This window comes from Dipodomys ordii, unplaced genomic scaffold (assembly GCF_000151885.1).
Source record: "Dipodomys ordii isolate 6190 unplaced genomic scaffold, Dord_2.0 Scaffold37, whole genome shotgun sequence".
Taxonomy (NCBI): Eukaryota; Metazoa; Chordata; class Mammalia; order Rodentia; family Heteromyidae; genus Dipodomys; species Dipodomys ordii.
Window position 1 is genome coordinate 1,280,694 of NW_012267253.1, and position 20,365 is coordinate 1,301,058.

Sequence of the window (20,365 nt, forward strand, 5' to 3'; positions counted from 1 at the left end):
CTTCAATTTCTACAGAGGGATCAAATGCTCATAAAATAAGAACATGTAACCCACATAATACACAGCAAAGAAGTCAGACCTAAAATTCATCTCTTATTTCCTTGATGTACTTAAGCTGGTACTTCATACATTTTAAAAGGTTATCTTTAAAGTTTATAAAGAAACTAAAACAAAAAGCCTCTAACCCAAAAATATCCATAGGAAGAACTGGGCAAAGGTGTGTGTGTGTGTGTGTGTTGGGCAAAGTTAGCGTATGTGTGTGTGTGTGTTGGGCAAAGTTAGCGTATGTGTGTGTATGTGTGTGTGTATGTTGTTAGCGTGTGTGTGTGTGTGTGTGTGTGTATGTGTGTCCTCCAAACAAATCATTTCCTCTTCCTCACTGGTTATCCTTTGAGGCACTAATCTATAGATTGTTGCTCTGCTTTGATAGACCAGGTCAAAGCAGAGAAGATATTTCCAACACACTCTTTTTTGGTATTAGGATTCCAGGTCCTTACTGATATACCCTTGAAATATTTCTCTAGTTTCTCTAAACTTTGCTGGATGAACTGAGTTTATAACATATGAGTAGACTTTTCACCAGACTGCCACAGAATTTCAAATCATTAAATTATCTTGAAAATCAACTGAAAGCACGTTTTCTTCTAACGAACAGAAAAGCTGACAAGTTTGTACACTAAGGCTGATTTTCCTGCTTACCTTAATTAACATAAATTTCTGCATTGGTTCAACCCACTCTAACAGAACAATGCTCGTCTGAAGTGCCCCACATAGGTATTTATGGCCTGTGTAAGGATTTCTCACTGTCAAGGCAAAAAAGTAAACATGAGTTCTCCTCCACAGTAACAGCTGCATGTTCAAAAAAAGAAAAGAAAGGAGATTGTTATTTCAACTTTAATTAGCTAGAAGGGTAAAAAGAAGCACTATCATCACTTAAAGCAATTTTATTGTGTGCACCATGAGCCTGCTTTTGCTCTATAGCTGAGGGTCAGGAAGGACTAGGCTCACCATAGCAGGGCAGTTAGCTGAGGATGCACCACTCTGAAGAAAGGGGTCAGAGTGAACTGACAAACTGACAGGACACATTCAGGTATTTTACAGGAGGCAGGCAGGAATACTCAGAAGCAATAATGCTCTGGGTCTAAGATATTTGTCTATGCTTCCCTCCTCCTTTATTAAACTTCTCTGGTCACTTTGAAAATATTACAGATCTTAACAGAATTCTATAATAAAAAAATACATAAGTAATAAAATTCAATCACCTCAGAGTTTAGGTTTTTCTCACGCTTAAGATGTAAAGTAAATATAGTTGAAATGAAAATGAGACTGTGGAAAAGGTTAGCAGCAGTAAACTTCACATAGGTTTGAATAGTATAGGGAAAAGAGACAGGGAACAGCAAAATTACCTAGTACATCCCTTCCCCCCGCAAAAAAAAAAATCAACACAGGAGATTAAGGTTCCTCTCTTCATGCAGAGCCATCTCAGACAGGTAGATGTTTCTTAGCCGTTGCCCAAATCACTGTGTCTACATTCAATGTGGTCATCCCCCTTTGTCCCAAAGCAGCAGTTCTTACTTCCCATGAATGTCATATAGCCATTCTGGGTTCAAGGTTTCAGTTGTTTCTCCCATTGTCCCCTTCCTTTCTCTTCCTGTTGATACTACTAAAGCTCTGGTCCTTCCTTGCTGTGCAGTGAATAAAGTTCATGTCACAGTCTAATAGCTCACACAAATCTACCAATCTTTGTACAACCTTACCCAGCTACACCGTAATATTCAGCAGGTATTTATTTACTTTATGTTTTTTTATTTCACATGCTCATGTCATTTCTTTGTTGGAAATCCCCTCCATCCATTCATAAATTCTTTGGAGACCTAGCCCAAATGCCATCTTCAGTTATCCTATGTTAAGAGTTCTTTGCACATTCGATCTGCTGGTATAGTAACAATATACTTGCTTCCTTTTACAACACTAGCAACTTAAAGGAAGGAAACTATTTTTTGTTTTTGTTACATGAAAACAGAAACACTAGAGGAAAGCAATTTAGTCTAAGGGCATGTGCACAGGTAGATGATCACCATTATAGTACAATCACGAGGTTTCACACACTAAAGGAAGGGGTACCTGATGAATGAATGCAGTGTCACAGCATTACTAAGCACAGTCAAAAGTAAGAGCCAGCCACTTTTAGAATACAATGTGATAAAGTGCTAAAATTTTAAAAAGCACATTACTTTCTCCATTTAGCCAGTCAACAAATTACTTTCTAAACACCGGCTATGTGCAAGGTGCTATATCAGGCTTACTCTATGTAGGGATGCAGTGCTCAAGAAATGTGTTTTACTTAAGGGGAAAAGAAACTAGCCCTGGCAGAATGTCTTCAAGCATACAGTTTAAAAACTCTATGAAGCTTAAAATGAGCATCACCGGGTTTCTTCAGTCACTCTACAAAATAGGAGAGCTACTTGGCACTGCACGTTTACTTACCAACACAACACTTCTGACACCACTTGGTTTCGGGGATTTTTGCTGAAACAGCAAATTTCCTAAATGTGAATGAAAAAGAGTATTTAACAAATGTAGGCAAACAGTATATGACACAGGTGTTGTTGCCAATCAGCAGCGAAAGGGTGAGTTAAAATTTGATGCTGATAAGTCACATATATTAAAAATAAGATTATACTGGATCATTTTCTCATATCCCCAATCAATTTCAAATAGATTAAGGATTTAAATAGTTAAAAAACCTACAAAGTATTTAGAATACAGAATACCATAACCATAGGTCTCTTTTTAAATGCAAAAATAAGCCAGAAATATAATTAGCTTTAACTAATTAGTTTTATTCCCTCCCCTCATCTGGTGCATCTCTAGTGGAGTTCAATTAGTTCAGTCTGTAATTTTGGTTCACCAAAAGACACCACCGAAAAAGTGAAGGTAAGTAAAAACTTGGCAGAAGGTATTTTTAGCACTCTAATAAATTTATACTGCATGAATGACAAGTATTGCATGTTTCTGGTCATATATAAAAACAAAGAAACCAAGGATGACAGAAGAGTATTAGGAGGGACTAGGAAGGGTTAGGAAGTAAGGTGGACATGAGTAGAAGGTGAGTGAATGGGAATGTAGAATAGTTCAGGGATTTTCATTAGTACATAAATAGTATTAATAAATATAAAAATTAATAGAAAATGTGTAGTATATTTGTGTGTTAAAGGACTCAAAATAGGCCTGTAAATTTTCCACATGCTTGGATCTATAAACATCCATTTAAGTTTTTAAAATTGCTATTATAAAGGTGATGTACAGATGAGTTATAGTTATGTAAGTCAGGCAATGAATACATTTCTTTTTGAATAGTGTCACTCCTCATTCTCTCCTATAGTTTTCCCCTCCCTACCCCCCACAAGTTGTATACAGTAGTTCATTTTTTTTCCTTTTTTTGTCAGTCGTTGGGCCTGAACTCTAGGCCTGGGTGCTGTCCTTCAGCTCTTCAGCTCAAGGCTAGTGCTTTCCTGCTTGAGCCACAGCGCCACTTCCAGCTTTTTCTGCTTATGTGGTAATAAGGAATCATGCATGCATGCAAGGCAAACACTCTACCACTGAGCCACCTTCCCAGCCCCCAGTAGTTCATTTTCAACACCATTAAAATTTAACAGATACTCATTTAAAATTGTTTTTAAAAACTATACTTTGCTGGACACTGGTGGCTCACACTTGTAATCCTAGCTCCTCAGGAGGCTGAAATCTTAGATCACAGTTTGAAGCCAGCCGAGACAGGTGAGACTCTCACCTCCAATTAAGCACCAAAAAAAGTCAGAAGTATAGCTGTGGCTCAAGTGGTAGAGAACTAGCCTTGAGCACAAGAAGCTCAGCAATAGTATCCAGGCCCTGAATTCAAGCCCCAGGACTGGCAGCAAAAAATAAACGAACCTAAAAACGCTGTCCCAATGTCATTTATAATGAAATGAACATAATGAAGACTACTTGTTCTGTAAAATTCAAATCAAGCTTTTTTATTGCCATATACATACTTAAATTTCTTTTCATTATAAAAAAGTACCAAATATTAGATTTGATTCTTTGTACTGTTTAAGATCATAATTGAACAATTCTATATAAAATTGTATTGTACAGCATGCATGTGACACTCAGTTTAGTTCCAAATAAGTTTAGAAGAACATCTGGATGGATGTTCTTGTCACTGTAGAACAAAATAATAACCAAGCACATATAACATTGTGGTGCTAGAATTTTAACATTTGGTATATTTTTAGCAATGGCAATTTTATATTTATAAAAGTCTGTAATAATCATACTGAGTCCTTAGTAAGTGCTACGCACTTTATAGTTCTGTGTCACTAAACATGTCCAAGAGTTCTGAGCGGTAAGTCATGCCTTCCATGACGCTAAGATTGATGCTTAAGTCCTTATACTATGTAATTTAGAGAGCAAAGTCTGCTATTCTAGTGTGTCAGTCTATCCCAGTCTGTCCACTGTTCAGGCTATTTACTGTTCAGCAATTCAACTTTGAAAAAAAATCTACTTTCTTCCTTTTTAGGTTAATTTAAATAATGACTATTCTGAGTTTGCAAAGTAAATTGCTAGAAAATTGTTAGCATTTCTTTTTTTTTGTCGGTCGTGGGGCTTGAACTCTGGGCCTGGGTGCTGTCCCTCAGCTCTTCAGCTCAAGGCGAGCACTCTACCACTTGAGCTACAGCGCCACTTCCGGTTTTCTGGTGGTTAATTGGAGATAGGAGTCTCACAGTCTTTCCTGCCCGGGCTGGCTTTGAACCGCGATCCTCAGATCTCAGCCTCCTGAGTAGCTAGGATTACAGGCGTGAGCCACCGGCGCCCGGCTTAATTGTTAGCATTTCTAAGTGCTGTCTGCGAGAACTAGTTTTCTTGGTACTATGATACATAAATAAGGGTACAAAATTACTCAGATGCTGTGTCCTAAGTAGCAATAATAATTCTGATTAAAACACTTTATTTTTCTCTTTTATTAACCATACATAAAGAAAAGCTGTGAATTTCTATAAATTATAGTTTTAATTAAGAAAATGTCCCCACAGCTTAACCAAAGGACCTTGACCAAAGTATGTTTCAGAATTTTAAGTATTGGAAAGTAGCTCCTCTTAGATTTCTACTGGCAACAGGATTCAACTTGTGAACTTTTCTCTTAACTCCTGAACCTAACTTACAGCTTTTTCTTTTGCACCAGTGTTCACTCCTACCATCTTAGCAACTCAGGAGGCTGAGACCTGGAGGATCAATGTTCAAAGCCATCTTGAGCAGAAAAGCCCACAAGACTCTTTCCAAAAATAACTAACAAAAAGTTGGCTAGATGCATAGTTTAAATGGTAGAACACCAGCTGCAATGCAAGAAAGGTGAGCAAACTTAAGGTCTTGAGTTCAAGCCCCAGTACCAGACATACACACACACACACACACAAGCCTTGTTATACAGTCCAAGCTGGCTTCAAACTCAAGATCCTTTCTGCCTTTGTCTCCCAAGTGCTATAATTATAGGGTTGCACCACACCAGGCTAACTTACAGTGTAAGTTACTGGCCTTGTCAAAACCTGAGGGGCTTAATTGACTGACAGGGTCTTAAGGACCATAGGAAAAATACTGTATGGATCAGAAAAATCAACTAGTAACTATGGCTTAGGATTATAGGCTCATGCCTATAATCCTAGCTACTCAGGAGGCTGAGATGTGAGGATCACAGTTCAAAGCCAGCCTAGGAAGGAAAGTCCATGAGATTCTTATCTCCAAATAAACCACCAGAAAACTGGAAGTGGTGCTGTAGCTCAAGTGGTAGAGTACTAGTCTTGAGCTAAAGAGCATTATATTTAATGTAGGGTATTTTAAATACATTATAGGCATAGATCAATTTACTATGTCCATTACTGGTGACAACTGGTTCAATTTTGTAATAGCCTACTAGGTGCTACATACCAGATAGGTACTTTACATATATAATTTCAAAAAACCCTACATGGTAAGAATTCTGATAGCATTTAATAGATTAATTTCCTCAAAGTATTTATATAATTTTAAATTAAAATTAACTTAAGATTTCAAAGCGTATGCTTTGCTACAGAAGTGTTATAATTGAGTACAATGAGTACCTGTTTTCAGAATGACTACCATGAGATTCTCTGTCTTCAGAACTAGGAGGAGATCTTCAATCTACAGAAGCTTAAGGTAGGCTCCAGGTATGGGTGAAGGAATGATAACAATACATACACAGTATTATCAGGCTAAGGTGTTTTTAGATTTCCTGCCACTTCATGACAGAATTAGGAGAGTTTATGACTAAGAGATTTTATGTCTGTTATCCCAGCTATTTGGAAGATAGAGATAGGAAAATTGTTGTTTAAGGCCAGAATAGGCAAAAATTTACCAGAGATCCTATTTGAAAAATAAACTAAAAACCAGAAGGGACACGGCTCAAATAGTACAGCACTTGGCTAATAAGTAGAAGCAAATTCAATGTCCAGTACTGCAAAACAAACAAAAATATCTTTTGTGAAAGTGGCACTGTGGCTCAAATGGTAGAGCGCTCACCTTGGGCTGAAGAACTCACAGACAGAGCCTAAGCCCAGAGTTCAAGCCCCACAACCAAAAAAATAAAAATAAAAAAATAAATTTTGTAGTAACTAGTTACTTGATAATGAAACTTTAGAATGAGTTATTTGTGGGCATTACAAATACTATCAGCTATAACATAATCTCTTAAATATGTGAAAGGTGAGTACCCATACAGGGGAAAATCCTACTATATGGAAATTATTTAAGGAAAAGGCAGTATCTTATTAAGCTCTGCCCCTTCTGTATAAAGGACACTTCATATGCATTTTGTGTATTATGTAAACTTTGGAAAAACTAAAGATAGCTAAAAATAAAAGCATATGCATGCAAAATGTTTTGTTTTCCCTTTTTTTACATAAAAAGAGTCTCTATTTGCATTCAAGTTTATGTCTCATACTTCTTGTAGACACTCATTTATATTTCAAAGCTTGGTGTGTGTTTTTTGTGATCTAAGGATTTTGGATTATCAAATTAGAAAGTTTGATACAGAAGTTGGATAGATAAGGCAGACAAACAGCAGTACAAAGTATAGCTGGGAGAAAAATAAGGACAGATGATCTGGCACAACACCCTTAACTCCAAATTCAGCTATTATATAACAACATATAATAAAGTTTGTAATTACAGCTCATAGTAATCATAAAATGTCCAATTAAGTTTGATATAATCTACTTTAAAATAGCATACAGTTTTGAATGATTTAATAAAAGGTTACTTTTCAAAAAGTTTTTTATAGTGGGACTAAGGGTGAACTAAAATATCAGTGATACTACACTATGTTGGAAATGTACTATACAACTTGGGAGGCAGGGGGGTTGGGGGAAAACTGGGAGAGAATGAGGGAGGGTGTGATACTGTTCAAAAAGAAATGTACTCATTACCTGACTTATGTAATTGTAACCTCTTTGTACATCATCTTTACAATAAAAATTAAAAACAAAACAAAAATTTTTGTGTACAAACAGACAAATATTAGCTATACTGCAAGCTCAGTAATTGAGAACAGATTCTCATGGTACTTGAAAGCAAAGGATTACATCATTTACAACTAATTTGTAAAGGAAGAACGGTTGTCTCATAATATTTTGCACAATACAATTTAAATTTTATTTATGACTCAGTAGACCTTTAGAAAACAAGAGGATCAGTATTATAATAAACAAAAGAGCATAATTAAAATGCCAAAAAATACAAAAGCAAAACTCTTTTAACTTCTAAGTAATTATCTCCAAATGCAAAAAATTCATTCAATAAATCATTCAATTTTCTAGCCTTAGAAATTGTACTTAAATTCATTTTATTCAAATTAACAAATGAATGTTAAGAACAAGGGCATTATAGAAAATGTAAAATTACAGGAAAAAATAGCTCTATAAGGAAAAGATAATTTAAAAATTCAGAGAGAAAATGTTTAATGTAATTGGAAAGTATAAAGTAGAATAATTTTAGAACAAGAATATGGTAAATCCTTGCTAAAATAAATTACTTATGCTTTTCATTATACATGATTTCTATTATACTAAACAACATGCTCTTTCACTTCTCCTAGCTATAGGTATTATAATGAATTATCTCTAAGTATGAAAGCAGAACTAAATGCAGAGTTACCTTGGCAGTATTCTGTCAGGGAGTTTGTGTGCTGGAATAGCAACAGGCAACTTTTGCATTTGTCTTGCATAATCAAATAGCCCAGGCAAATTATGAGAATAAAGCTGCGAAGCTTTGCCTGTAAGAAAATAAATAATATAAGAGCTAATAACAAGTAATATCAACTATTAATATAAAAAAACTAGAAGACTTACCAGATATTGATAGCAAGCAGTTGTTCATTACATACAACCATGTACATCTTCGAGGGAATAGCTGGTTAAAAAAATACCCAAAGTTTAAAGGATTAATACATCACAGTGATGTAAATATATACACATTAGTCATGTAAGTTGTCTTATCAGTGGGCCAATTCTTTAGAAAACAACTTACTGTAATAGAAATACATTTTGTGACATATTTTAAACAAGGTAATACATATAATATTTATGTGAAAGGAAAAAATGGCAATATAATTTCATTCTAAAACATTGTAGGATTAGTTCAAGTTGCTCTTATAGTGAAGACCATCTAACCCCAAACTATGAAGAAAATTTCCAAAAACATGTATTCATTTGTTTTGGTTTTGGGGTTGACTCTTCTGTGTATTCCCTCTACAATATATTTATCTAGGTACATGTGCATACATGGAAGATACAGAAAAAGTATTGTGGTGTTGTGGAACACAGGATAGAAAAACTTAAGGAAGGAGGAGAGAAAAAAGCTGAGAAAATATGGTAACTCATTGACAATAAAGGATACATACACATGCAAAGACAGAATTCATTAGTGAAATTAGCATGTTAGAACTGGGAAGCACCTCTGGAAAGCTGAAAGTGGTTAGTATTCAGGCCAAAGAAAAGGACATCAATATGCTTTAAAGAAAGAAAATAACTGCCTAACAAATAGTAAGGTTTATATAATTATTAATATCCTCATCATTAACATTTCTGCAGGTTGTCTTGAGTTTTAGGCTCCTGGTACTAAATGTGAAAAGTTCCCTCTGGATTATGATGATCAAAAATGTCCTCAATACAATTATTCCAAACCCTACCGGTTCTTCTCTATTTCTGACCACACTTAACACTTCTTTGCCTACTGGCCACAGTCTCTAGTCTCATCCATTTGCTTATAGATCTTTTTAAAACAGAACTATGATCATTAACATGATACACAGAGCTCTGGGATTGGTATTTCCTACCTATCCTACCCAGCTCTATCTGTTGTTACAGCTCTAGGCTCCAGTCAAATTGTCCAATCATTCATTGCTCTTCACACTGGACATGCTATTTTATAAGGCTCACTCATCTGTCCTATTTTTCTGATTGTCATTTAAGTTCTATCTTAAACACCTCTCTTTTATCTCCTCACAAGAGGTGACATCTAACTCATTTTTAGCATGACACCTAACCCTGAGCACTGTTGTTACTCAGCACTATTGTCATTGCATTATCTGTTTTCCCCAGAACATGAGCTTCTCAAGGGTGAAAACTAGTCCTGTGAATGTGGTAAACAGATCATACTCCAGGAAAGTTTTGTGAGTAAGAAGCCTAGTTAGTACAAGTGAAATATAGAAACTTAAAAATAAAAAGATTAAGGAATATACAAAAACACAAAGTAACATACCTGTTCCATTGACGTTTCATGAAGTTCATTAAGATTAAGGGTATAAATCCCTTCTTCGGCACCAAATATTAAGTACTGATCTACGTAGCAAAGTATTTCATTACTGATTTCAGTAAGTCTTAAAGGATTTATATGCTTTAAAATTACATAAAATTTGACAACCACTGAAAAACTACTGCAAACATTTCTAATGTAAAGAAGAGATTAAATATTTTATTTATTTATTTTTATTCTTTTTGTCTGTCATGGGGCTTGAACTCTGGGCCAAGGCACTGTCCCTCAGCTCTTCAGCTCGAGGGTAGGGCTTTACTACTTGAGCCACAGTGCCACTTCTGGCTTTTTTTTGCTTACGTGGTGCTGAGGAATCAAACCCAGGCAAGCATTCTACTACTGAGCCACCTTCCCAGCCCCTGAAATTGAATATTTTAGACTCATAAGCTGAGTAACATGGGAAGTATTAGCTTCAAAGCAGTGAAGAAAAGATCCTCGTCAAGGGGGCTTCTACAGAGAGATATGACAGACTTTTCACTTACCAGAGGGAACTGGTGTCTGGCAATCACTGGAGAATGTTGTATAACTAACATACACAACATAAATGATGAACAGCTAATACGGATTCAATATATTTTTATATCCGGGTGTGGTGGCTTGTGCCTGTAATTCTAACTACTCAGGAGGCTGAGATCTGAGGATCGAGGTACAAAGCCAGCCTTGGTAAATAAGTGCATGAATCTCTTACCTATAATTAACCACCAAAAAGCTGGAAGGGGAGCTGTGGCCCAAGTGGTAGAACACAAGCTGTGAGCAAAAAAAGCTCATAGTCAGTGCCCAGGTCCTGAGTTCAAGCCCCAGTACTAGCACAAATACTAAAAGAAATTATAGAGTATAATTTTTCTAGCTATTATTATTATCATTATTATTATTAGCATTCACATAAAAACCCAGGATCTCATTATTACCTGTTAAGAAGTTAAATAAAACTTAGTCCCTGCTAGGTTGGTTGTTATCACAGAAGGTCACAGAAGACTAGCAATGGCCCTGTCAACACTTTTTCAGTATATTAAGAGCTTCTCCATGTTAGACTAAAGTATGTGGAGAACAACTTATAATGTCAAGAGAATTATTAAACTTTCAAGCATTTCAGATGAGTATAGGTATTTAATAGAGACTTATGGGCAGACAGGACTGGATTTAAACTGAAGCTGTCTACTGAAAACTGGCTGTGAAACAATGAATCTGAGTATCAATTTCTTAACTGCAATGAAAGCATCTGTCCTGGAGCTTAGACAGGATTACGTATATGTTCTTATTAACACACACACAAGAAATTTCTATGTCTCTGTATTAATCTATACAGATAACTAAATATTCAGATACAGTATAACAAAAACACAGATTCCTGCTTAAGTGCCTGATTTGGGGCTATTAGCAAAAGGGTGTTTAATGTGCATGGTTTATTATGTTGACATGGGACTATAGTGAAACTCTAATGCCATGTACCTCTGCAAACACTGAAGACAGTACTGAGAAACATCCTTCACTGTTATTTTTTGAATTTTATCTTAAGATTTAACAATAACTTTTTTTTTTCCTCCAGAAAGATATTCAGAAAATGAGCAAGTTCAAATGTTCTCATAGTCCCAGTTGAAGAAAAATTACAGAGAACAGATAATAACCCATTGTACTACCTCTTGTATCTGGGTTTATCCATGATGATGCACAGTGAATTTTCAAGGGACACCCATTAAAAACCTTTGAAAAACATGCACCCATCTAGGAAAACAAAGAATAAGCAATGTGAAACCGTGTCAAGCAATGGTCCTTACTATATAAAATATGTAATTATTTTCTAGTTTATTAAAGGAGATTTCAGAAACCATACTGAAATTAAGATCATTTTTAAATTTATAGAAATAAACATATTAAATCAGTCACTAATTTGACTTTTTATTCCCCTCCCTTACTATCAACTTTTTGGTAGCATAAAGTTTACAGATACAACAAAAAGCTTACTTGAGAGAAAGAAGGAAAAAAAATGAGCATTATTATTTTAGTCATTTCAACTAACAAAGCAGTAGCAATAATCAAGTCTGCATAATATTTTGCTTATAATAATGCCACTTACATTTCTGCTATCAGAACCATTATAAAATTCTGACAAGAAAAGAATCTCTACAGAAGTTAGAAATGTTTCTTATTTGGTTTTATGAAAAAGATGGCATTTATCATTGAGTTTCATAGTATAAAGTGAAAGAGGTATGCTTCTACCTCCAAATATGCAGAATCTGATTGTTTATATTACTCATTAAAAATCTCTACTTTTCATGCTATTAATGTACTGAGCCCACTTAAAAATCATTCAGGTAATTAAAACGTAGTATCATTCATTTGAACTATTTATTACATTAAACTTTTAATTATGAAAATTATCATTTTAATTAAATACTCCTTATTTCTTACGGACAACTTGAGACAAAAATATCTGGCCAAGGAGACCCTCTGTATTTGTCACTGTCCTAAAATAAAGGTGCATTAGGCATCATCTCAGCAGCTACATTTTTTTCACATTTAGAGTAACAGGCTGAGAACCCAGCTCTAGTTGATGATGTGAAGGGTTAAAAATATTACCATAAAACAAGTCTTACACTAACATTTTTAAAGATCATCAACATTACAAGTAAGAATAGTGAGTTTACAGCTATCAGACACAATAGTGAGTAGTCAGTAACACTATAGGGAATAGTCGTGGTATACTCTGCAGAAGCCACTTTAGAATTGAAGGCAGTAAACAGAGATGCACTCAATGAGATTTTTCTGACTACCACAGTCAAAAGACACAAAATTTTAGATAAGAATAAATTTAGGAGATCTATTGTACATTATGGTAAGTAATGTACAATGAAATGTAGTGAAAATTTGGTTACAACAGAAGATTTTAAGTGTTATAGATATTAAAAAGACAAAACCAAACAATCCAAGCACTGATGGCTTACGCTTTATTCTTACTACTCTGGAGGCTGAGATCTGAGGATTGTAGTTCAAAGCTTTCCTGGCTCTTATCTCCAATAAGCTACTCAGAAATAGCTGGAAGTGGTACTGCGGCTCAAGTGGTAGAGCTCTATCCTTGAGCAAAAAGAAGGTCAGAGGCAGTGCCCATGCCCACAGTTCAAGCCAATGACTGGCAAAAACAAAAACAAAAAACATCCCCAAAACTAGATGTGGTAATGCATATGTAAAACTGCACATATATCTCAAAATACATGTGTAGCTCTTAAATATAAGTAAAAAAGTGAAAGTAAGAAAAAAGACATCATGATCTAATTTAGAAACAAACAACTAACACCATACCAGATTGTACTATAGAGGACATCTAAGTTCTGGCTAGAGTTGAGTGGAATTTTGTCATCTTAGTGGCCAAAATCTTTGGGTCTCAGTTTTATAAATTGTCTAAATGAGGCCTGATATTCCATTGATGTTCCTTGAGTTCAAAATTGTAGGTCTTTAATAACTGAAAACATGTTAGAAAATGTTATCTATATTTTGTATTTCCTAGAGTATTTTTGTGGCTTTTCCACATTTCTTACAAAATAGTAGCCAAATAAAATATTAACAAAACTTTGAAATTAAGGAGCTTTAAAGTGTGTAATTTATTTTTGAATAGATATATGATAGATTAACCAAAATTAAAATTAGCATTCTTACAGATTTTTTCAATAATAATGCAGATTATTTAAATGAGGTAAAAAATCTAACCAAATATACACATCAAAGCAATTACTTGTCACTACACTTAGTTTGAAAATATTTGCTATTTAATACTTACATGCACTTTAGGTGTTGGGGGAAGACCATTACTAATAGGCTTCTAAAAAATAAACAAATACATGATTGTGATTTTTTTGGTCATGAATGTACTGTATTTCAAGTATTTATTTAAATAAACCACATGAATATACTATTCTTACAAGAAAAATGTAGATAATTCTTCTATTTCCTATAATACTTCTAAAGTCTATAACACTTCCAAAGTCTACTTCCTACTTTCTAGTACCTGAAAAATGTCCTTTCCTAAACCAGTTTGCTGTGCATACTTTCTTTAGGTAATTACATAATTTTGTATGTGTGTGTGATATTACAGACTTGGAGCTTTTCAAGAGCTCTAACACAGGAGCCACACTACCCATCCAATTATATATATATATATATATATATATATATGTACACATATGTACATTTACAGACATATACCTACATATACATACATATATGTGTATATATTCATGCATCTCTCTCTCTCTCTCTATATATATATGCATGCATTTATATACCTTGACACCTTGAGCTTTTTTTTTTGTTTTGTGGTGTTAGGGATCCAACCCAGAGCCTCTTGAATGCAAGGCAGGAATACTACAACTAGATATATCCCAGCCAGTAAGAAGGCTTTTAAGAACTACTTTTCCATTAGTAGGAACAATAGTAAGTTATTTTGTGAACAATAAAAAGAATATTGTTAAATTGATCTAAATAGTTTAAACAAGAAAAAACTATTAATCAAGTCTATCATAGCAAATACATCTTTTAAAGATTTAAGTAATTGTAACTAATACAGTAAACTATTGATACAGTAATTAACAGCTATAGTTTCAAGAGATGGGTGCCATTGGCTCATGCCTGTAATCCTAGCTACTTAGGAGGCTGAGATCTGAGAATTAAGGTTTGAAGCCAGCCCAAGAAAGTCCCTGAGGCTTTTCTAAATAACCACCAAAATGCCAGAAGAGGCGGTGTGGCAAAAGAAGCTCAGGGACAATACATAGGTGCAGTGTTCAAGCCTCAAGACTGGTAAAATAAAATAAAATAGTTAAAAAAAAGCGGGGGTGGGGGGGGACACGGCTGGGCAAGGAGTGTCAGTGGCTCACGCCTGTAATTCTAGCTAGTCAGGAGGCTGGGATCTGAGGATCATGGTTCGAATCCAGCCTGGGCAGTAAAGTCCCCATGAGACTCTTATCTCCAATTAATCACTCAAAAAAACTGGAAATGGTGCTGTGGCTCAAAATGGTAGAGCACTAGCCTTGAGCAAAAAGAGCTCAGGGAGAGCACGCTGAGTTCAAGTCCCATGATGGACAAAAAAATCCCCCCACAAAACAAAACAAAACAAAAACGCCACAAAAAAAGCAAACAGGAGTTTATAAATATCAATACCTACTGGTACATCTTTCTTCTCTTTTCTTGAAGAGTTTGTGCCTCTATGTTCATTCTGTTGCTGATATAATGATCCATCTCGCTCACCATTTAACTGGAAGGAGTTCATTCCATTTCCTTCAATAAGATGCATTAAAATATATTGAGAAATTACTCATTCTTGTTAATACAATTATCAAGTAGAAAAGAAAAAAATAATTCTGACAGTATGTTCTTTGAGAGAACAATTAGAATCTTTAGTCCTGAAAAAATCACACACACACACACACACATTACATATATATATATATGTTCGCACACATATATATGTACACATATATACGTTTTGCTATTTAAACCTTTATTTCTAGCATATTAGGAAATTGTAAATACAGGTTATTCTAAGTATATAATTGTTTTCATTAAATATAAAAATTAAACACTGAATTCATAACTACTTTCAGGAAAGGGACAATTTATATTACAAATAATACCTACCAAGAAATGTTAGCTGTTCTTTTTCTAATTTTTCTTTTGGAAAAGACAGAGGAAACTTTACAGTGTTTCAAACAGCACCTTCTAGTACTAATTTGAGTGCAATACTTATAATGATAATCCTTCTGCTAAAACTGGTAAAGTGAAATAAAGAGTTAAAGTATCCTCTTTCTTTTCTTAAACAGAAATAGCCTAGAACATAAATGCTTCTCATTTGTTCATAGCTTAATTTCTATTGCTTTTACACTACTATAGCTAAATAGGAATTGGTACAAACCAGTCTTCACAAGAGGGAAGACTAATATAAAATAACAAAAAGCAAGATTGGGTTGTGGGGAATCTTGTCATTAAAAGCATTTTTAGCTGGGTGCTGGTGGCTCAAGCCTAGAATCCTAATTACTAGGAGGCTAAGATTGAGGATCAAGGTTCAAAGCCATCCTGGGCAGAAAAGTCTCCAATTAACCACCAGAAAGCCAGAAATGGCACTGTGGCTCAAAGTGGTAGAGTGCTACCCTTTAGTGAAAAAGTTCAGGAACAGGATGTCTTGAGTTGATTTCAATCACTATGACCAATTAAAAAAAAGCATTTGAACCATGAGACAAAAATCAGAGAACACCTCTGTAGTCACTGTTCCTGTTCTCTCCTTCCTCAAAGTAATTTCAAAGCATCTCTAGAAAGATTTCTATCACTTTTTCCATATAGTGTGAACACTGGGCAACATATCTGACTACCCTCCATCATTACCTAAAGCAACAGGCTTCTGTGGGGGTAATCTGGGAGGTGGTGGCCTAGGTGGGACTTGGGAGGGTTTAGCTGGGCTCCCAGCTGAGGGACATCTCTTGATTGTTCCTTGATTTTCATCCTCAGTAGAATGAATTTCCTGTGGTATGAAGATGGACTTAGGCTGGAGTAATACAGAAAGGCAACCAATGATTAAACATGAAATTATTTTTAGGAAATAAGTATTAGAATCACAGTTTCAAGTTGACTCAATTATCACACTCAGGCTATCTTAACATATTTAAAAAATATCCTAAAAATGTTCCCCTATCCTACCAAAAAAAAAGAAGAAAAGAAAAACATACCAAACAAAATGGGGTGGTAAAGGGAATTTATAATTCTAACAGAACTTCTAATTTCTTTACTGGTTTCTCACAAGTTTTCCCAAATAATACATCCAAGATAAGGGATAGCACCCAGGCATAGTCACATACATGCATAAAACCCTAAAGTATTTATAATTATCTTCTGAAAATTAGATATCTATGATGATAAATTACTAAGTTACTATCGTTTATCCATACTACCAGTTAATGGTAGATTGTAAAAAATAATTTTTTTTGTGGTGCTAATATTGAAGCTTGAACTGAGGGCCTGCACACTATCCCTTAGCTTTTTTGTTCAGAACTGGAGTTCTGCCACAAATAACTTGAGCCACAATTCTACTTTCAGCTTTTTTGGTGGTTAATTAGAGGTAAGAGTCTCATGATCTTTCCAAGGTAGCTTTGAATCTCAATCCTTAGATATGAACCTCTTTTGTAGCTAGAATCAGAGGCATGAGTCACCTGTGTCTGGCTAAGAAAAAAAAATTCCTGGGCTGGGAAGGTGGCTCAGTGGTAGAGGGCTTGCCTTGCATGCATGAGGCCCTGGGTTCGATTCCACATAAGCAAAAAGAAAAAAGCTGGAAGTGGTGCTGTGGCTCAAGTGGTAGACCGCTAGCCTTGAGCTTAAGAGCTGAGGGACAGCGCCCAGGCCCAGAGTTCCGGCCCCACAACCGGACCCCCCCCCCAAAAAAAAGAAAAAAAATGCTTAAGAGAATTTGATGGCTGGGTGCTGGTGGCTCACACCTGTAATCCTAGCTACTCAGGAGGCTGAGATCTGAGGATTGGGGTTCAAAGCCAGCCAGGACAAGAAAGTCTGCAAGACTCTTATCTCCAATTAACCACCAGAAAACCGAAGAGGCACTGTGGCTCAAGTGGTAGAGCGCTAGCCTTGAGCTGAAGAGCTCAGGGACAGTACAGTGCCCAGAACAGAGTTCAAGCCCTACTACTTACAAAAGAGAGAGAGAGAGAGAAAGAGAGAGAGAGAGAGAATTTGAGTTTGTAATCCAAGTGAAGTAACATTAACCCAGTAATGTCATTGTTCTTAGAGGATACATTTCTAGAATTTATTACACAGAATGAATGGTAATGCCAAGATGAGTATTTTTAAAAAGAAAATAATCAAAATGTTCTTATATTAAAGTTATCAGTTTTGTAATTTGTAGATTGTCAATAAAAATAAACTAGAGTAATACGTAATAGACTGTTAACAAGGAAGAAAAATAATTCACATAGAATTCAAATAAAAGAAATTTGTCTACCTTTGGTGGTAAAGGTGGTGGGACTTTTGATTTCATGGTTGAACTAAAAACACAAAAGGATCACAAAAAGATTAGACTTTTTGCAATGGTATAGAAGAAAAGCCTGCAAAAATAAGTACCATGTTCTAAGTTATAAGTTCTTTTCCCAAAATTCTGAAATGTACAAATTACATTAAATTATTCAGAAACAACTGGATTGCATTGGAAGGCAATGTCTAATGCCTTCTTGGTTTCAAGTACTAAAATATAATTAGAACTAGAAAAGATGGCTATAATTCCAATTTATTTCAATTAAAAGCTAAGTAAGAAGCAGCAGTTGATTTGGGAGAAAATAATTACAACAAAAATAAATCACACATTTTTGCTACTGTTAGAAATGAAGTTATATGACAAAGCTTATCAGAAATGATTTCTGAGACTTTTGTTTTCTTGTGGAGCTAGGGAATTTTGTTCTTTGAAATATAGGCAATATTTGAATTAAGCTAAGATCCACTGCAACTCATGATTTTTTAAAATGGTACTAGGGTTTAAACGCAGGACCACGAGTTTGTCTGGCAAGCCTACTACTTCTGAGCCACATTTTTCCTTTATGAGACAGGACTTCACTTTTTCCTGATGTGAGCACTTGCAATATGATTCTCCTCCTTTTTGCTTCCCAGCATAGTTGGGATGCAGATGTGAGCCAACATGCTTAGCTTCTTACACCTAAGTATGTATGTGTGTGGGGGCGAGGGGAGAAGGGAGGGAGAGGGGTCTCACAAACTTTTTAACCCAGGACTAAATCTTAGGCTTCTAAGTAGCTAGGATTTTAAGTGTGAGCCACTTGTGCCCAATGAATCAGTTTTAGAAATAAAAAGAACTAAAAGATGATTAAGGACTGGAGGTGTGGTTTAAGTGGTAGAATACCTGCCCAGCAAGTATAAGTCCAGGGTTCAAATTGTAGTACTAGGCACTTCCCCTTCCTTTCCATCTTCCAAAGATAATTAAGCACAAATCTTTTAAATAAGGATACTGAGATCTAGGATAGGTTAAGTGACATGAGTCAGTATAAAATTATGAGGTGGGAGGAAAGACCTAAGACCTAGCATTACTCAGGTGCTCCTGTTTACCTTGAAATCAAAAACAAAAAAATGCCACGCACTGGTGGCTCACGCCTGTAATCCTAGCTACTCAGGAGACTGAGATATGAGGTTCACAGTTCAAAGCCAGCCTGGGCAGGAAAGTCTGTGAAACTCTTATTTCCAATAAACCACCAGAAAACCGGAAGTGGCGCTGTAGTTCAAGTGGTAGAGTGCTAGCCTTGAGCTGAAGAGCCGAGGGACAGTGCTCAGGCCCAGAGTTCAAGGCCTATGACCGACCAAAAAAAAAAAAAAAATCTCCTCAAACTGCTAAAACCTAAACTAACATAACACACACATAAGAAATATTTAAACCTTTAAAAATACATTTATATTCAAAGTATTGTTTATCTGAAGCATGTAAAATGAAATTTAATCAAGCATTAAGATTCTTTCTAGTTATAATAATAATTAGGGCAGCTATCAATTACTGACTAAATTACAATTACAAATTTTTTGTTAGTGCCAAGTGTGGTAGTACATTGTTGTAATTCCAGTATGGGGAAGGTTGAGGCAGGAGGCTCTTGAGTTTGAAGTCAGATTGAGCTGCAAAGCAAAACTTTACCTCAAAAACAACAAAAATATCCAAGCTGTCATGGTTCATACTTATAATCCTACTTAGGAAGCTGAGGTTGGGAAGATCATAGTTAGAACCCAGCCTGGAAAAAAAAAGTTCCTAAGACTCAACTAATAAAAACTAGGTGTGCTGGCATGCACTTGTCTTCCTAGCTATGTGGGAAGCATAAATAGGAGGACACAGTCCAGGTCAGTCTAGGCAAAAAGTAAGACCTATTGAAAAAATTATAGAAGCAAAAAGGGCTGAAAGCTCAGGTAATACAGCATGCCTGCCTGGCACACTCAAAATGACTAAGTTCAATAGTCTATATTAGTAACTGAATTATGTCTCCAACAATATTTGCATGTTAAAGTTCTAATGCCCAAGGCTTTTCAGGAAGTAAGTAATGCTAAATGAGAGAATAATGGGAGGGGTCAAACCTCCATAGGACTGATGGGCTTTTGAGAAAAGATTGCCCTTGGCCTCCTGCTGTGTACACACATAACACAGCTATTAGGTTGCTACTATCAGGAATCAAATCAGCTGGCAACCTACAATGAGAATTTCCCAACCTCTGGAATGATAAAAATAAACTTTTGTTTGTTACCAGAGTGCAATTTGACTAATACAACTAAAATAGAAAAGAGATAAGAAGCTGGGCTATGGGTTAGCATATTAAAATCATCATCATTAAGTTTATGGGACTTATGAATTGGGTTCAAGTCTTTTTGACAAAAACAGAAAACAGAACTTACTGCTTAGAATCATCATCTTCCCCTTCTTCATCATCTAAATGTGCCACATGTCCTCTAAAGAAAAAGGATAACATCACTGTTATTAAAT

At 35.4% G+C, this 20,365-nt stretch overlaps 1 protein-coding gene across 3 annotated transcripts in view; it reads right to left on the minus strand.

The window, feature by feature from the left end:
- The window catches only part of Map4k3 (mitogen-activated protein kinase kinase kinase kinase 3), a 101,234-nt gene that overhangs the window by 17,251 nt on the left and 63,618 nt on the right, over positions 1–20,365 (minus strand). For all 3 annotated transcript variants that reach the window (XM_013017988.1, XM_013017987.1, XM_013017986.1), the window contains 11 exons: positions 20,278–20,331; positions 17,849–17,891; positions 16,231–16,390; positions 15,017–15,129; positions 13,637–13,678; positions 11,502–11,586; positions 9,814–9,893; positions 8,403–8,463; positions 8,209–8,326; positions 2,488–2,546; positions 700–803 (listed from right to left, as the gene is read on the minus strand). In XM_013017988.1, the coding sequence (XP_012873442.1) occupies positions 700–803; positions 2,488–2,546; positions 8,209–8,326; positions 8,403–8,463; positions 9,814–9,893; positions 11,502–11,586; positions 13,637–13,678; positions 15,017–15,129; positions 16,231–16,390; positions 17,849–17,891; positions 20,278–20,331 (919 nt within the window). The remainder of the gene's footprint in view (positions 1–699; positions 804–2,487; positions 2,547–8,208; positions 8,327–8,402; positions 8,464–9,813; positions 9,894–11,501; positions 11,587–13,636; positions 13,679–15,016; positions 15,130–16,230; positions 16,391–17,848; positions 17,892–20,277; positions 20,332–20,365) is intronic.